Here is a 15,022-nt window from a genome sequence, read left to right as displayed (position 1 = left end):
TACTCCCAGTATTAAAAAATTGGCAGTGATCTACCCATCTACCCGAAAAGCGGGGGGAGAGATTTTCGTTATTCCTTTTTAAAAATCCAACGATCGATAAGGAGCCCGTGATCGACTGCGATCACCAGGGGATCTACCTGACGATCACGGTCGACCGGTTGGACATCGCTGATCTAACCTATTGGAACTAGCAACAAGAAAAGGATAAAGGAGAGAAGGGTTAGAGCAGGCATCCCCAAACTGTGGCCCTCCAGATGTTTTGGCCTACAACTCCCATGATCCCTAGCTAACAGGACCAGTGGTCAGGGATGATGGGAATTGTAGTCCAAAACATCTGGAGGGCCGAAGTTTGGGGGATGCCTGGGTTAGAGAAACAGCAGCGAAGGAAACATGGAGAATTGGGCTGACAGAGGCATGGCCAATTGCTATTTACAAGTGAACTTGCATTACCTGAACAAAGCAGTAAGCAACAACGACACTACATTCGTTTTAAACTTGGATTTATTTATTTTTGAAATTAACAAGTGCTGCTTAGCAGTAATCAGCTTTCCAAGAGCACTCCAGCAGATTCAAATCTCTGGGCCAAATAAACAAAACTTGTCTGCAGAAACTGTGCCAGGGCAGCCTTGTCTAGAGAGGAGCATCAGCAGCCACTCAAGGTGCAACAGGAGGGGCAGTAGCAAGAGAGGGAGGAGACCCCTCACTCCAGTCCCCAACCCTGTCCATTTGGGGCAGAGACGGGCACCCAGGGGTCTAGCAGCCTATTTTCATAGGCGACGCGGGAGGGAAAGCTGAAATGGATGTAGGGCATGAGGCAGAAGGCCTTCTGCCACCCATCAGCTCAGACCTCTGGCAAGAGAGATCTACCTGGCGGTCCACTGGCTGGGGAGAGGGGGGGAAGGGTGTGACAGAAAGAGAAAGAAGGGGTGGCTGTACCCCGCTAGGAGCACGCAGCAGCCACTGACACAGACTACCCCCAAGGGAATGCGGTCCATGACAGAAAGAGCCCTTTCGAGCATTACATACACTTGGGTGTTGAAGTCCTGGGTCGGATCAGCAGGAGCATTTTGGAATATTTTCTCTAGCTTGTCTACATACCTAGAATGCAAGCAAGCAAACAAAAAAGAACAGCTCAGTGAACCACATATGCATAATTCAGAACAGAAGAGCTGGCAAGATTCAGGGTTTTGGGGGCCCAAATAACCTCAACCTCATTTTGTTAAAATAAAATAATAATAATAATAATAATAATAATCCACATGACTAGGCCTTGGAGCAGTAAAGAAATATCTCTTGCTTTTGGGTCTCTCTTGCATGTTTGGAGTTGCAATGTCCCCTTAATATGCTTAGGCACCAACTGAAGGATGCTGAGAGAGATAGCTGCCCCTCAGCTCTGAAATCTCCTTCCTCTGGAGACTCCTGTTTGGCATGGCTTCCGGAAACGGCATGTTTTCATTCCAATTGGCTTCTGATGGCCAGAAGCAGGGAAGATGGTAATCAAAGCACTGTGGCAAGCAGTTTTGTGACTGATGAACTAGTGCCCATTCCCAGCGCCCGAGATGTGGCAGGGTACACACTGAACAACAGCAACAAAACTCACTGAAAATCATTATCCGAATTTTGTAGGTCTGCTAGATTTACAAAGCTTTAGACAAGGCCCACAAATGGTTTATTTTAACTTAATTGGAAGCAGAGAGAATGAACTTGGGCTATGCGATCAGGACACATCGATTTTTTTTTCAACTTCCAAATTCCAAAAACGAAGGTAGCTAAAAAGCTGTAACATACCTTGTGAATTCAAAAGATATTTTGGTTAAATCAATATAATTTAGTTTTGCTGGGTAAGTAAAATGTGTGTACAATTTCAAAGAAATCATTAAAAATGATTGCCAAGTATTTGCAGTTAGATTATACATTGGTATTATTTTTATTGCTTATAATTGCTTCATATTGTTGCTTATTATTATTATTATTGTTTAGCATTGCCTGACATTTTCAGAAGGCAAAATTAAAATTCTTTGGTTTTCCAAAAGCCATTTGTGCCTCTTAATCAAAGGCAGACTTACCAAGCTAAATGTTGTCTAATCACAAAAATAGCAGATTTGAATTCCTTACACCCAAAAACATATTTATGAGACCCTTCAACTGAAGAAACTTGCAAAAATTATGTTTCACCTTCTAAAATGACACACCACACTATGCTATGCTTTCATTTCTGAAGGTGTTGCTATATTACAGGCGATACCTGTTTGCACTCTCAGAAGTGATTCAATACAATTTGCTGCAGCTACAGACACAATAGAGGCCTCCTCCAGGTCACTTACTTCCGCTGGAAATCTGGTATGCTGAACAACACCTGCACTACTGAGTTGAGATAGCAGCTGTTTCCCAGGTTACGGATGCCTGTGTAGCCAGGGCCATAGAGTGGCTTGAGCTGAACCCCGGACTCTTGGATCAGCTCCCACTCACCAATCCGCTGGTTCATGTCAATCTCTAGCTCTGTCATCGTCTTGTCAGTCTGGGAAGAAAGAACCACAGAAAATGCTCAGAAAATGCCCCTCTCCCCCAAGAGTTGTTGATCCAAGGAAAATTAATGGAGCAAGTCACAACAAAGGCTGCATGTAACAAAGCTTACAAAGAACTCAAGAGCCCTCTCCCCTCTCTCCATCTGGGCTGCTTGGAATTTATCTTCCTAAAACATTGAATCATAGACAGAAGAATTATTCTGGCCGCAGTCCGGCATTAGGAGTTGGTAACAGGCAGTCTCTCTCCCTCTCTCCCAATTTGTTCGAAAGCCTTTGAGCTACTCCAATGGCAAATCCATATCCCATCCCAGTGTCACATGTGAAAATCTCAAGCCCTAGTGGCCATGAAAATCTCAGGGCAGGAAGCAACACTCCCATCGCCCCTTCTCACCTTCTGCATTTTGAGCATGTCAATCCCAAAATGAGCCAGGTGCTCAGCCAGGTTGGGGTCCAAAACCATGTCGTCTTCATCGTATGAATAGACATCTACGGAGAATGGAAACATTGGGAGGGGAGGTGAAAACCAACAACTTTTTACCAAGTGGATCTCGGTGCTGTTCCACCTACAGAAATCCTCAGAAGCAGGGATGACCATCTGGAGCACCCCGGCAGGCTGAATGCTGCTTGAGCCAGCAAGGTAAATTCTATCTGGTCCCCAGCAGTTCTATCATTTTTTAAAAATACAGGAGAGAAGATGAACTATCTTTGACTGCACTTTGAGTAATGCAGGGCGGGGGTGTCGTTTTGGAAAGCTGCATGCAAAGGTAAAGCTAAAGGGACCCCTGACCATTAGGTCCAGTCATGGATGACTCTGGGGTTGCGGCGCTCATCTCACTTTACTGGCCGAGGAAGCCGGCATACAGCTTCCAGGTCATGTGGCCAGCATGACTAAGCTGCTTCTGGCAAACCAGAGCAGCGCACAAAAATGCTGTTTACCTTCCCGCTAGACCAGTACCTATTTATCTACTTGCACTTTGATGTGCTTTCAAACTGCTAGGTGGGCAGGAGCAGGGACCAAGCAATGGGAGCTCACCCCGTCGAGGGGATTCGAACCGCCGACCTTCTGATCGGCAAGCCCTAGGCTCTGTGGTTTAGACCACAGCACTACCTGCGTCCTGCTGCATGCAAAAAATGATATTTAAAATTTCAATCTTACATCTTTTACACGCCTATTTTGCAGGATTAGTGTACAATACTATTGGCCTATAATTACTCAAGCTGTTTATGGAAGGGATGGGTTGCATGTCAAAATATGCTCCCAGCTCATGGTCGAGAAGGTCTGCCAACTGGCAGCTGATGGGACAGACTCAGTTGTTTAAGTACGCTGATCTGGCTCTTGAAGGCCTTGCAAAACCAAGGTACAGTTGTACCTTGGTTGTCGAATGCCTTGGTACTCATCCGTTTTGGCTCCCAAACCCCACCAACCTGGAAGTGAGTGTTCTGGTTTGTGAACCTTTTTTGGTAGCCGAACGTCTGACGTGGCTTCCAATTGAGTGCAGAAAGCTCCTGCAGCCAATCGGAACCTGCACCTTGGTTGTCAAACGTTTTTGGAAGTCGAACGGACTTCTGGAACGGATTCTGTTCGACAACCAAGGTACGACTGTATGTCCAAAACCTCTCCTTCCTACAAAATGTGGGCAAAGAGACAGGCTTTCCAGATGAGCAAAATATATGTCTCTCATCAACTGTGAAGCACCTATGTTCGGTAACAGCAGAGATCCTGCAAGGCAGTGGAGGTTTAGGTTCAGAGTTTTCCTTCTTCTAGAGGGGCTACCTTCCTAGGCTGATGATCCCGATCTGCCCCTCACTTCCCTCTGTCTACAGCATGTGCAGAAACTGCCTTCTTGACCACTGGACCGACTATTAGTCTCATCCGCTCCGTCTGCCAGAGCCTGTCTTTGCACGCAAGGGTGTGTAGCAAAACTAATTTCTGACTACCCTGCCCCAAGAACATTTGGTCATTCCTGGTGGAGCAAGGCAGGCTTCTAGGATATGCAGCAAGCCAACTGCCCTAGCAAGCCTCCCAATCCTGGAAGAATGTTGACATGTGCAAGAATAGCAATGCTCCCTTCAAGTTGGTGGGGAAGAGAGGAGTCAGCACCAACCCAACCTGTCCTTGGGCCCAGGCCAGCAAAGGTTTCTTGCAGACCCCTATGACTGCTTCATAGCCTGAGCACAAACAAGCGAATTTGTCCGTGGCCCAGACTCCAAAGTAGGAGGCAAAAACCATTCCAGCACCTGTCTTGTCTGTGGGATGTAATCCATTAGTACAGTCAAATGCAACATTCCTTATTTTCCTACTGCTGGGTCCCTGGACTGCTGGGTCCCTGGGCTTGACGCGGTGCGGCGCGGCTGGGGCTGCTGCCGGCTGCTGCGGCTTCGCACGCCGCCCGCTGAGCCCACTGCTGGGTCCCTGGGCTTGACGCGGTGCTGCGGTGCGGCGCGGCTGGGGCTCCTGCCGGCTGCTGCGGCTTCGCGTGCCGCCCGCTGAGCCCACTGCTGGGTCCCTGGGCTTGACGCGGTGCGGCGCGGCTGGGGCTGCTGCCGGCCGCCCACTGCTGGGTCCCTGAGCTTGACGCGGTGTAGCGCGGCGCGGCTGGGGCTGCTGCCGGCTGCTGCGGTTTCGCGCACCGCCCGCTGAGCCCACCGCTGGGTCCCTGGGCTTGACGCGGTGCGGCGCGGCGCGGCGCGGCTGGGGCTGCTGCCAGCTCCTGCCGGCTGCTGCGGCTTCGCGCGCCGCCCGCTGAGCCCACTGCTGGCTCCCTGGGCTTGACGCGGTGCGGCGCGGCTGCTGCCGGCCGCCCGCTGAGCCCACTGCTGGGTCCCTGGGCTTGACGCAGTGCGGTGCGGCTGCTGCCGGCTGCTGCGGCTTCGCGCGCCGCCCGCTGAGCCCACTGCTGGGTCACTGGGCTTGACACGGTGCGGCGCGGCGCGGCGTGGCTGGGGCTGCTGCCGGCTGCTGCGGCTTCGCGCGCCGCCCGCTGCCAGGTCCTGGGGCCCATTCAGTCGGAGCTCGGCGCGTCGCTGTGCTGGGGCTCCCACTGGGCTGGGGCTCGGCGCGGCACGCGCTGCTGCGTTTGCCGGCTCCCGCTGGGTCGGGTAGGTACCGGTACCCCCAACATGTCTTATTTTTGGGGGATGTCTTATATTTTTTTGCGTTTAAAAGATCGTGCCATGGCTTATTTTAGAGGCACGTCTTATTTTAGGAGAAACACGGTAAAGCCTGCCTTTCAGGGACCAAATTGTGAACTGAAATGTGAGTAAACGTTTTGTTACTTTACTCAGAAAAACTCTTGTGTCTTATGTTTTTATGCATATTGTATTATTTATATGATGTTAGCCGCTCTGAGCCCGGCTCCGGCCGGGGTACAAATAAAAATTTGTTGTTGTTGTTGTGCCGGGGTACAAATAAAAATTTGTTGTTGTTGTTGTTTTAAGAGGGGTCAAATGGGACACCAGGAAATAATTTGGCTTCCAGCTATATTGAGGGGAATTTGCTCTGCTACATCACTTCACTAGCGTGAGTGAGGGAAGGAGAATACTTATTCAATACATCCTTTCCTACTATCCTAAACATTCCCACATTGTCAGGACAGAGACTGGCTGCAGCCTCAGCTAGACACTTCGCTCACCAGCTCCATCAGGAGTGATTGTTCCCAGCTTCACGGCCAAGGGGTAGCCCGTTTCCCGGTAATGTTCCACTGCGTGGTTGTTGCCCCCGCTGCCGTCAAAGTAGCGTCGCCCACACAAGATGGAGCCATCGGTCATGTTGAGCCACAGGTTCTCGCGCATGTCACACTTGCTGCACTTCCAGCCACTGGCAATGGAAACAAGTGGGGGATAAGCGACTTCTCTCAGCCACTGCGACTTTCAGCCCACCAGGAAGCAGGCAGGCAGGCAGGCAGGCAGGCAGGCAGGCATGTACATGCAAGCCCGGGCATAGGCACACACACAAGCTTGTCTCCTTCCTGGAGAACTTGCGGGCTTGCATCCTAAACATGAGTGACCGCAGAGAAGGGGCGAAGGGCCTCAGGTGAGAGCAGGCGGGAAGACTTGGCAAGCGTCAAAGGAGCTCCACTCTTCCTCCCACTATGGTACTCAGCAGAGGGACGGAGAAATATGAGCAGCCTGGGAGTCATTCTGGACTCACAGCTGTCCATGGAGGCGCAGGTCAATTCTGTGTCCAGGGCAGCTGTCAACCAGCTCCATCTGGTACACAGACTGAGACCCTACCTGCACGCAGACTGTCTCGCCAGAGTGGTGCATGCTCTAGTTATCTCCCGCTTGGACTACTGCAATGCGCTCCACGCAGGGCTACCTTTGAAGGTAAGCTGGAAACTACAATTAATCTAGAATGTGGCAGCTAGACTGGTGACTGGGAGTAGCTGCTGAGACCAAATAACACTGGTCCTGAAAGACCTACACTGGCTCCCAGTACGTTTCCGAGCACAATTCAAAGTGTTGGTGCTGACCTTTAAAGCCCTAAATCAGGGGTCCCCAAACTACGGCCCCCGGGCCGGATGCGGCCCAATCGGCCTTCCAATCCGGCCCGCGACGACCCCCGCCGCCCGCTGCCGCCGCCCGCTCTCACGGCGCGCGGCGCAGCGACGCTCTAAAAAATCGGCAAAAAATCGCCGAAAATCCTTTGTGCGCATGCGTACGGGCCTCTCCCGACCCGGAAGAGGTCATTTCTGGTGCACTTCCGGGTCAGGGGAGGCCCATACGCATGCGCACAAGCGATTTTCGGCGATTTTTTTTCCGCCCGTGTGCGTGTGCGCATGCGCACGGGCGCGCACTCCCCCGCCCTCCGGCCCGCTGCGCGCGCACTCCCCTGCCATCCGGCCCACCGCGCACTCGGCGCGGCGGGCACCGGCCCGCCGCTCGGTAAGTCTGGGGACCCCTGCCCTAAATGGCCTTAGCCCAGTATACCTGAAGGAGCGTCTCCATCCCCATCATTCAGCCCGGACACTGAGGTCCAGCTCCGAGGGCCTTCTGGCGGCTCCCTCACTGCAAGAAGTGAGGCTACAGGGAACCAGGCAGAAGGCCTTCTTGGTAGTGGCACCCGCCCTGTGGAATGCCGTTCAATCAGATGTCAAGGAAATAAACAATTATCTGACTTTTAGAAGACATCTGAAGGCAACCCTGTTTAGGGAAGTTTTTAATGTTTGATGTTTTAACGTGTTCTTAATATTCTGTTGGGAACCACCCAGAGTAGCTGGGGAAACCCAGCCAGATGGGTGGGGTATAAATAAATAAAAATATTCTTATTGTATTATGATGATGAGACTTTGCAATCAAACTCACCAAGGAGGAATACGCACAGCATTCTGGAGCTGCTGCAGCGAGAAGGCATGCCTTGACACACGCCGAACTTCCCCATCCCAGGCCTGCACCTCCTGCTTCCGCGAGGCAGAGTCTGCTGTCAGAATCGCTTCAATTGCACTGGAAATCTGAACGGCCAAGAGGAGAGGGTCAGCCTTCCACAGTCTCCTAACCCACCCAGCTGCATTGCATCTGCAGACAGAGTTCTGCCAAGGCACCTCAATACTTCCCCACCCCCCAAGCCCCAGTACTTGGCCTTTCTTCTGCCCCAACAAACAATCCAGGACCGCCCCCCCCTGATGAAACAGAGAGCCTACCCTGTCCTTGACCATATCTGGCAGACCCTCCAGTCCATCTCGAGGAATATCCAAGTGCTCTGGTAAAATGACTATCTTGACATATTCATCATATTCGTATTTCTCCTCCGGGATGTCAAACCCACCTTCCACACCTGCCAAAAGAGAAGCACAACAGCAGCAAATGAGAGGGGGAAGAGACAACATGATAAGATCAGGAAGCAGAAGTCTCAGCCAAACACCAAATTCCACATCATGTATGATCTAAAAGGGAATGGGGAATATCAGCTTTCCTGCAGTCTTTACTACTAGGAAAACTGTAGCCCAGATATATGCAAGGACTTCATCCTCCGGGTACCAGAGAGGAGCAGGGATGTTTGCTTACCAATAGCTAGACGCGTTGGTTTCTTCCTAGGAGGATCTCCAGAGCTAGAGTTGGTATCTTCTTCTTTCTGGAGCAGAGTCAAGAGGGAGGTAGTTAGGAAGCCATCCCAAAAACTGGGCCATAGCCCACAAGGCAGTAGCCATTGGGACCTGGAATTTCTCCCCCTGCTCAGAAAGTTAAACATGTGAAGCTCACTTTCTCAGCTCAAGCAGTTCAAGCGCATAAGGTAGAAAGCCAGCTATTCTTACCAACTTGCGTGTCTTCTTAAGATGTAGATAAACTCGCTGGCCTGTTTTCTCATAATGTTTCTCCACATATTGCTTTCCAAAGCCCAGGAACGTGTTCATGCAAATATACAAGCCTCCATCAGACTCCTGTAGAACAGAAATACGAGGACATTCAACAGGTATGGGGGTTGAGGCGGGTTGATGAGTCTGCAGCGCCGTGAGTAATCCAACTTTTTTTTTTGGAAACAACAATAGCACAAAGATTCTATGCCCCCAAAAGCTTAAAGGCTGCAGGCTAAGTTATCCAAATGTATTCCATCCACAAATCTCTCGTTTTTTAACAATTTCTTAAACATTCCAGGCCACACAACTTCCAAGCAAATCTGTACAATCTTCAGGAAGCTGAGTTCTACACCCAACACTACATTCTGTGTTGTTGTTTTTCTGCACTCTTCAGAATTGGGGCCGAAAGGCTGCCCAGTTTACAAACTGGATTTGAAAACCAAATTCAGTCTACAAACCAAGCTGCACAGTCTGCACCTCCTGTGTGATATCTATTGCTGGAGCGGAGCAGATTCTGCAAGCGGGGAAGTCAAATGTTTGCATGCCCCCCCTCCTCCCAGGTTCAAATTAAAAGCCTGCACAGTTCAGTGTGCCAGTGAGAAGGCTAGACTGGAACCATTGTGCCAACATACTAGCTTGATTTGTGCATGGGAGATTTGAAGTGGAGCATCATTCAAGCCATTCAAACTGAAGTGGTTCAAATGAGAGGTCTACGTCACGTTTTGTCCCTTGTCTTTAATATGGAGGATTTCCAGGTTTGAGGCCTTTTTGCTTGTCATGGGGTGTGAGGCTGCTTCCTCCCTGATCTATCTTTCAGTTATCATTTTCCGTAGCCAATGATGTTTTGGAGACAGAGGAACCAGAGCCACACACACGGTATTCTAAGGTCAAGTTCATATAAAACAAATCATATCAAAGCGTGAACACACAAATGTATTTAGAGGAGAAATCGCAGCCGCTTTTGTTCTGCCGCTGGTCCTCCTGCTGCTGAACTACCCCGTTACCAGTAGCTAAGTCATGGTTTGGCTTAGTGTTATGTTTGAACCAGGGCTTGTGGTTTGTATCCCTCAGACAAACCACCAGCAGTTAGTCAAGAACATACCTAGGCTGCAGCTCGTGGTTTGTGTGGAGCGAGACAAACCACGAGCCCAGCTTAACAATGAAAACTAAGCCAAACCATGGCTTCGATCTGGGTAGCTCAGCAGCAGCAGAACGGAGGGAGAAGCAAAGCAGCTGTGTCTTTGGCTGTGAGTCCCCACACGCTTGTAAGTTCATGCTTAGCTATGGTCTGGTTTAGTGCCTAAATGTGAGTGAGAGCATGCTATAGATTCATGTAGTGATTTGATACTTGCTATTTATTTCCCTGGAAAAGACCCTGATGTTGGGAAAGATGGAGGGCACAAGGAGAAGGGGACGACAGAGGACAAGATGGTTGGACAGTGTTCTCGAAGCTACAAACATGAGATTGACCAAACTGCGGGAGGCAGTGGAAGACAGGAGTGCCTGGCGTGCTATGGTCCATGGGGTCACGAAGAGTCGGACACGACTAAACAACAATTTATTTATATTTTTAAACACTTCCTGAGACATCAAAGACCCAAGGAAAAAGCTTAAAGTTTTGAGTAAAGGGTAACTATGAAGATCGAGAAAGACATAGGTCACTTGATATGTTCTTCTGCATTGCCTTTTACCTTTGTGTAACTCGATAATGCTCTAGGCTAACTTAAAATTGTCAGTCTTGTTTAGATGCATATTTGGACACATGAACTGCATATATCAATCTATTCATTTATGTTACGAATGATGGAATATTTTTGTTGTTATTGTCAGCCTATGATTTTTCTATTCTCCCCCTCCCCCTGGTTATATTTGCAATTTTTTTGATTTATTTCATGGACCGGCTTTCTGCAGAGAGCTTATGGATGCTATTCAAGGCAGATCAGTTGTTGATCCATTTTTCTTCCAATTCCACAAATCCCAGCATGGACAGACACTCGCTCAAGATGAACCAGCCTCCTGGGCATCTTTGCTCCCAGGAATGTGGCAGGCAGATAAAGAGCAGCAGGGAAGGAAGAAGAGATGAAGCTGATCTTTGGAAAAGATAGCACAGGCCAAGCAGTCTTCCCTGTGCTATCACATTCATTCTACGTAGGAGAGAAAACTGCCAGTCTATATTCCTGGTTTCTGCTTGCTGAGTAATAGTTGCTGTCTGGCTCCTTACGCAGCTATGCTCCACCCTCAAACATCTGACCTGCTGCCAGGAATCACCCTCCTTAGGCAGACACTGGACTGCAAGCCTCCCTCCCTCCAGGCTGCTTTTACTGTCCAGGAAGCAGTACAATATTAATCTCAGTTAACAACCAGTGCTCTCCCCGCTGACTGAGCATGTATCCAGTGTTAAAAATTCAGATATATAAGCTGAGCGTCAAATGGATCCTTAAACCAAGGTTGCAGTCGCCAAAACAGAATGTCTAGTTGCTATTTGGGGGCAAGACAGCGCTTAAATCTTCTCTTTTAAATGACGGACTGAATGCAATTATCATTTAAACATCTGGCTAGTTCAGATGGCAACCTTGAGCTAGGTTAAGAACTTTTGAGAGCTTAAAGAAGAGAAGTCCCTTGATTCAGGGACAGCCCACATACATAGTCCTATTCCTACCTCTTTTTTTTCTTAATAGTGACTGCTCCTGCTCAGGCTGCACAGAAAAAGTATTTTAGTTCCAGAAATTCATTCTGATTGTGCAGAAAATAAAATGTAAACTAAAGGCTGGGGTATTAGTGTGTGAAAACAGGCAAGACCCAAGGATCCCCAGGCATGCACCTCCAGCTGGTAGAGACATCAGGTGCCATCCTGGTGCCCAGGCATCTTCACTTGGTCGCAAATGGTCAAAAGCCAGCTGCAAAATGTGCCTGGCAGTGAGAGATTTTACTTTCTTGGGTTTCATGATCACTACAGATGGTGACAGCAGTCACAAAATTAAAAGACGCCTGCTTCTTGGGAGAAAAGCAATGACAAACCTAGACAGCATCTCAAAAAGCAGAGACATCACCTTACCGACAAAGGTCCGTACAGTATAGTTAAAGCTATGGTTTTCCCAGTAGTGATGTAGGGAAGTGAGAGCTGGACCATAAAGAAGGCTGATTGCCGAAGAATTGATGCTTTTGAATTATGGTGCTGGAGGAGACTCTTGAGAGTCCCATGGACTGCAAGAAGATCAAACCTATCCATTCTTAGTGAAATCAGCCCTGAGTGCTCACTGGAAGGACAGATCGTGAAGCTGAGGCTCCAATACTTTGGCCACCTCATGAGAAGAGAAGACTCCCTGGGAAAGACCCTGATGTTGGGAAAGATGGAGGGCACAAGGAGAAGGGGACGACAGAGGACGAGATGGTGTTCTCGAAGCCACCAACAGGAGTCTGACCAAACTGCGGGAGGCAGTAGAAGACAGGAGTGCCTGGCTGGCATGCTCTGGTCCATGAGGTCATTAAGAGTCGGACACGACTAAACAACAACAACAAATTTCGAACACCGGGTGTGTCCTCATTAAAAATAGCTACAGCATATACTTTTGAGGAAATCCGGTTATCGCAATAAATCCTAGTCAATTGGTGAAGATGAACCTGGGGAAGAACTTCTGTTGCTTAGAAGTATATGCAGGATTTTTCACAACTTGTAAAAGTTGGTTTTAAATTAATTGGATAATTCTGACAGTTATAACATTGAACCGAGTAACAGGCACAGCGCTAGATTTTCTGAATACATCCTCCAATAGCAATTTGTATTAGGCACCATGAAAACACCCAAAGCTGGATAAATCTCAGGTAGCTGCTATTTCTCAAAGTCTTCCCTGCAAGGTAGAACATGGTTTGAAGTGTGTGTGGCAAAGCATCCCTATTCTGAGATAGAACATTTTGTTTCCATTAATTCTTAAAAGCAGATCAGTCTTTTTATTAGAGGATGTTTGATTCCAAATCTACCTACGGACAGTACTGCTGCATATCATTTTCAGGAAATTTGCATCCATGTGCAAGATTGTAATGGGCAACAGTAGAAATATGTCCTTTCTGGGATTGAGATTTAAAGTAGTGTTAAACTCAAACATAGCAGACAACAGCAACTGTTTCTGAAAGAATACATATTTTTATTTAATATAATCCCATCAAGACGCATGGTGCTTTAAAATAGTATAGCATGTGGGTATTGACCATTGTCACCTAGATTCCAAATTACAGATAAGGAGGCCTTGAAACCAACTGCTCGAGATAGATTTTGTGAGATCTGAATGTTTATCTCTGTCTTGACAATATGTGTGGCATTAGTTCTTTACTGGTGAATGCGAATGTGCCAAATGATAGACATCACCCTGTCAGTGTCAAAAATCTCTATAGCCATCTCTTGATGACACAGGGCCTTTCCTAATGACTACCAGCTAGTCTCAAATGCACTTTTCCTGATCATGTTTGTTGTGAGGGATTTATTATGTCTCCCCATAATTTCTGTCGCAGGAGTGTCATATTTTCACAAGACTCAAACTGCAACACACTGCTGCTGGGAAATTATTATTTTCCCCAGCTAGTAGAAACAATCTATGTTTGGAGAGAGCCAGAATGTGATAATGCAACTGAGAACCTGTCAGGCAGGGTCCCCAAAGCTGCCACTTATTGCAACCAAACAGCCCCGGTCAAGTGCCTCAAACAATCCCTTCCTACCCATTTGTAGAGGTTTGTGGGGAGGTAAGAAAAAGGAGGCTACTCTCCTGTTGTTTAGAAGAGACTCATTCTTCTGGCCCATCTAGTCTAGCACACTGTCCTCACAGTGGCCAGCCCATATGTCCAAGCTGATCGTTCAAGGAGACGCTCCTGGTCACTCCATGACCAGTGGATTGCCAGTTGGTGCCAACATGAAAGCAAGCCATCTCTGTAACTCTTCCCACCCTCTGGAACGCCCACCTTTAGCCAATTTGTGAGATGGAGGCAGTAATGACCTCAGAGCACCAAACATACACGTTTACCGACACTCTCCATGACTCTTAATTTTTGTTTTGCACACTGCTCAGCTTTTTCTGTGATATACTGTTGTGTTCAGTTTATATCTATTTCTTAGGAAATTACATTGAATGCAGTGTTATTTTTAAAAATCATTTTTATATTAACTACTTAAGAGATTTTTTTCATTGTTGTAATTACACAGACTCATAGAAGGTTCGTCTGGTGCCTTCATTATACATCTTTAGACACCAGACGAAAATGTTCCTCTTCAACCAGATCTTTGACTGATCAACATTCTATGTCCTTTTAAACGTGTTTGGACAGGGAAGGTATTGGTTTGTTTCGTTCTTGTTTTTATTATTTATTTTGAGTTCTTAGTCTAATTTTTTTAGGCTGTGAACCACCCTGAGATCTTTATATGAAGGACAGTATACAAATTTAATAAAAAAATAAAAAAATAACAGAATCGTAGAGCTTCAAGACGCCATGAGGGTCACCTTCCAGTCTAGCCCCCTGTGATGCGGGAATCTTTTGCCCAACGTGGGGCTTGAACCTGCAACCCTGAGATTTAAGAACCTCGTGCTCTACCAACTGAACGATCCCAGCTTAGTATAAGTTGTGTGTGTGGTTGTTATATAATGGAAATCAATCAAACTATATTAATAAAAAACCTATGAAAAGAAAAACAAACCAAACAAATAAACAAGCCAGCCAACAGATGAAGACCTCTGATGTCTTGTGAGGTCTAACCAGAGGCTCAGGATCTTGTCGCATCAATCCCATGTAAAAGGTGTGGCTGCAGCGCCAGTGATGCAGCACACGTGCGATTCGAAATTGAGAGGCCTGACGTTGCCCTTTCTCCCCGCCCCAAAGGACTTCGGGATTTGCAGTTTTCTGGGCGGTGGTCGCCGCCGCCAAGCACACAGATAAGAGGGACTCCGCTTCCCAGCATGCCCCGCCCCGATAGTTCCAGAGACTTCAGTAGTCCGGCGAAGCGCAGCCGTACAGCCGGCAGCCGGGCGCGAGAACTACAGCTCCCAGCATGCCGCACGCCCCCTCTGCTTTGAAGCGGCCCGGCCTTGTATATCTTTAGAACGGCTGAGGCGGCCTGTCAGCGGGATAAGGGGAGCGGCCGCGGCCAGGAAGGCGGCGGGGTGGGGCGCCCGCAGGCAAGGCGCAGACCTAAGCCAAGAGGAACGCGGCGGCTCCCGCAGA

General features: G+C 48.3%; 1 protein-coding gene across 2 annotated transcripts in view; it reads right to left on the bottom strand.

Moving 5' to 3' along the window:
- USP5 (ubiquitin specific peptidase 5) overlaps positions 1–15,022 on the bottom strand; it is a 31,115-nt gene that overhangs the window by 15,686 nt on the left and 407 nt on the right. For both annotated transcript variants that reach the window (XM_035141136.2, XM_035141137.2), the window contains exons 2-9: positions 8,777–8,902; positions 8,529–8,595; positions 8,165–8,298; positions 7,830–7,975; positions 6,158–6,342; positions 2,917–3,011; positions 2,325–2,518; positions 1,027–1,098 (exon numbers count right to left, since the gene is read on the bottom strand). In XM_035141136.2, coding sequence (XP_034997027.1) covers positions 1,027–1,098; positions 2,325–2,518; positions 2,917–3,011; positions 6,158–6,342; positions 7,830–7,975; positions 8,165–8,298; positions 8,529–8,595; positions 8,777–8,902 — 1,019 coding nt within the window. The remainder of the gene's footprint in view (positions 1–1,026; positions 1,099–2,324; positions 2,519–2,916; positions 3,012–6,157; positions 6,343–7,829; positions 7,976–8,164; positions 8,299–8,528; positions 8,596–8,776; positions 8,903–15,022) is intronic.

This window comes from Zootoca vivipara, chromosome 16, assembly GCF_963506605.1.
Source record: "Zootoca vivipara chromosome 16, rZooViv1.1, whole genome shotgun sequence".
Classification (NCBI taxonomy): Eukaryota; Metazoa; Chordata; class Lepidosauria; order Squamata; family Lacertidae; genus Zootoca; species Zootoca vivipara.
This window is presented reverse-complemented; position numbering and strand designations above follow the sequence as displayed.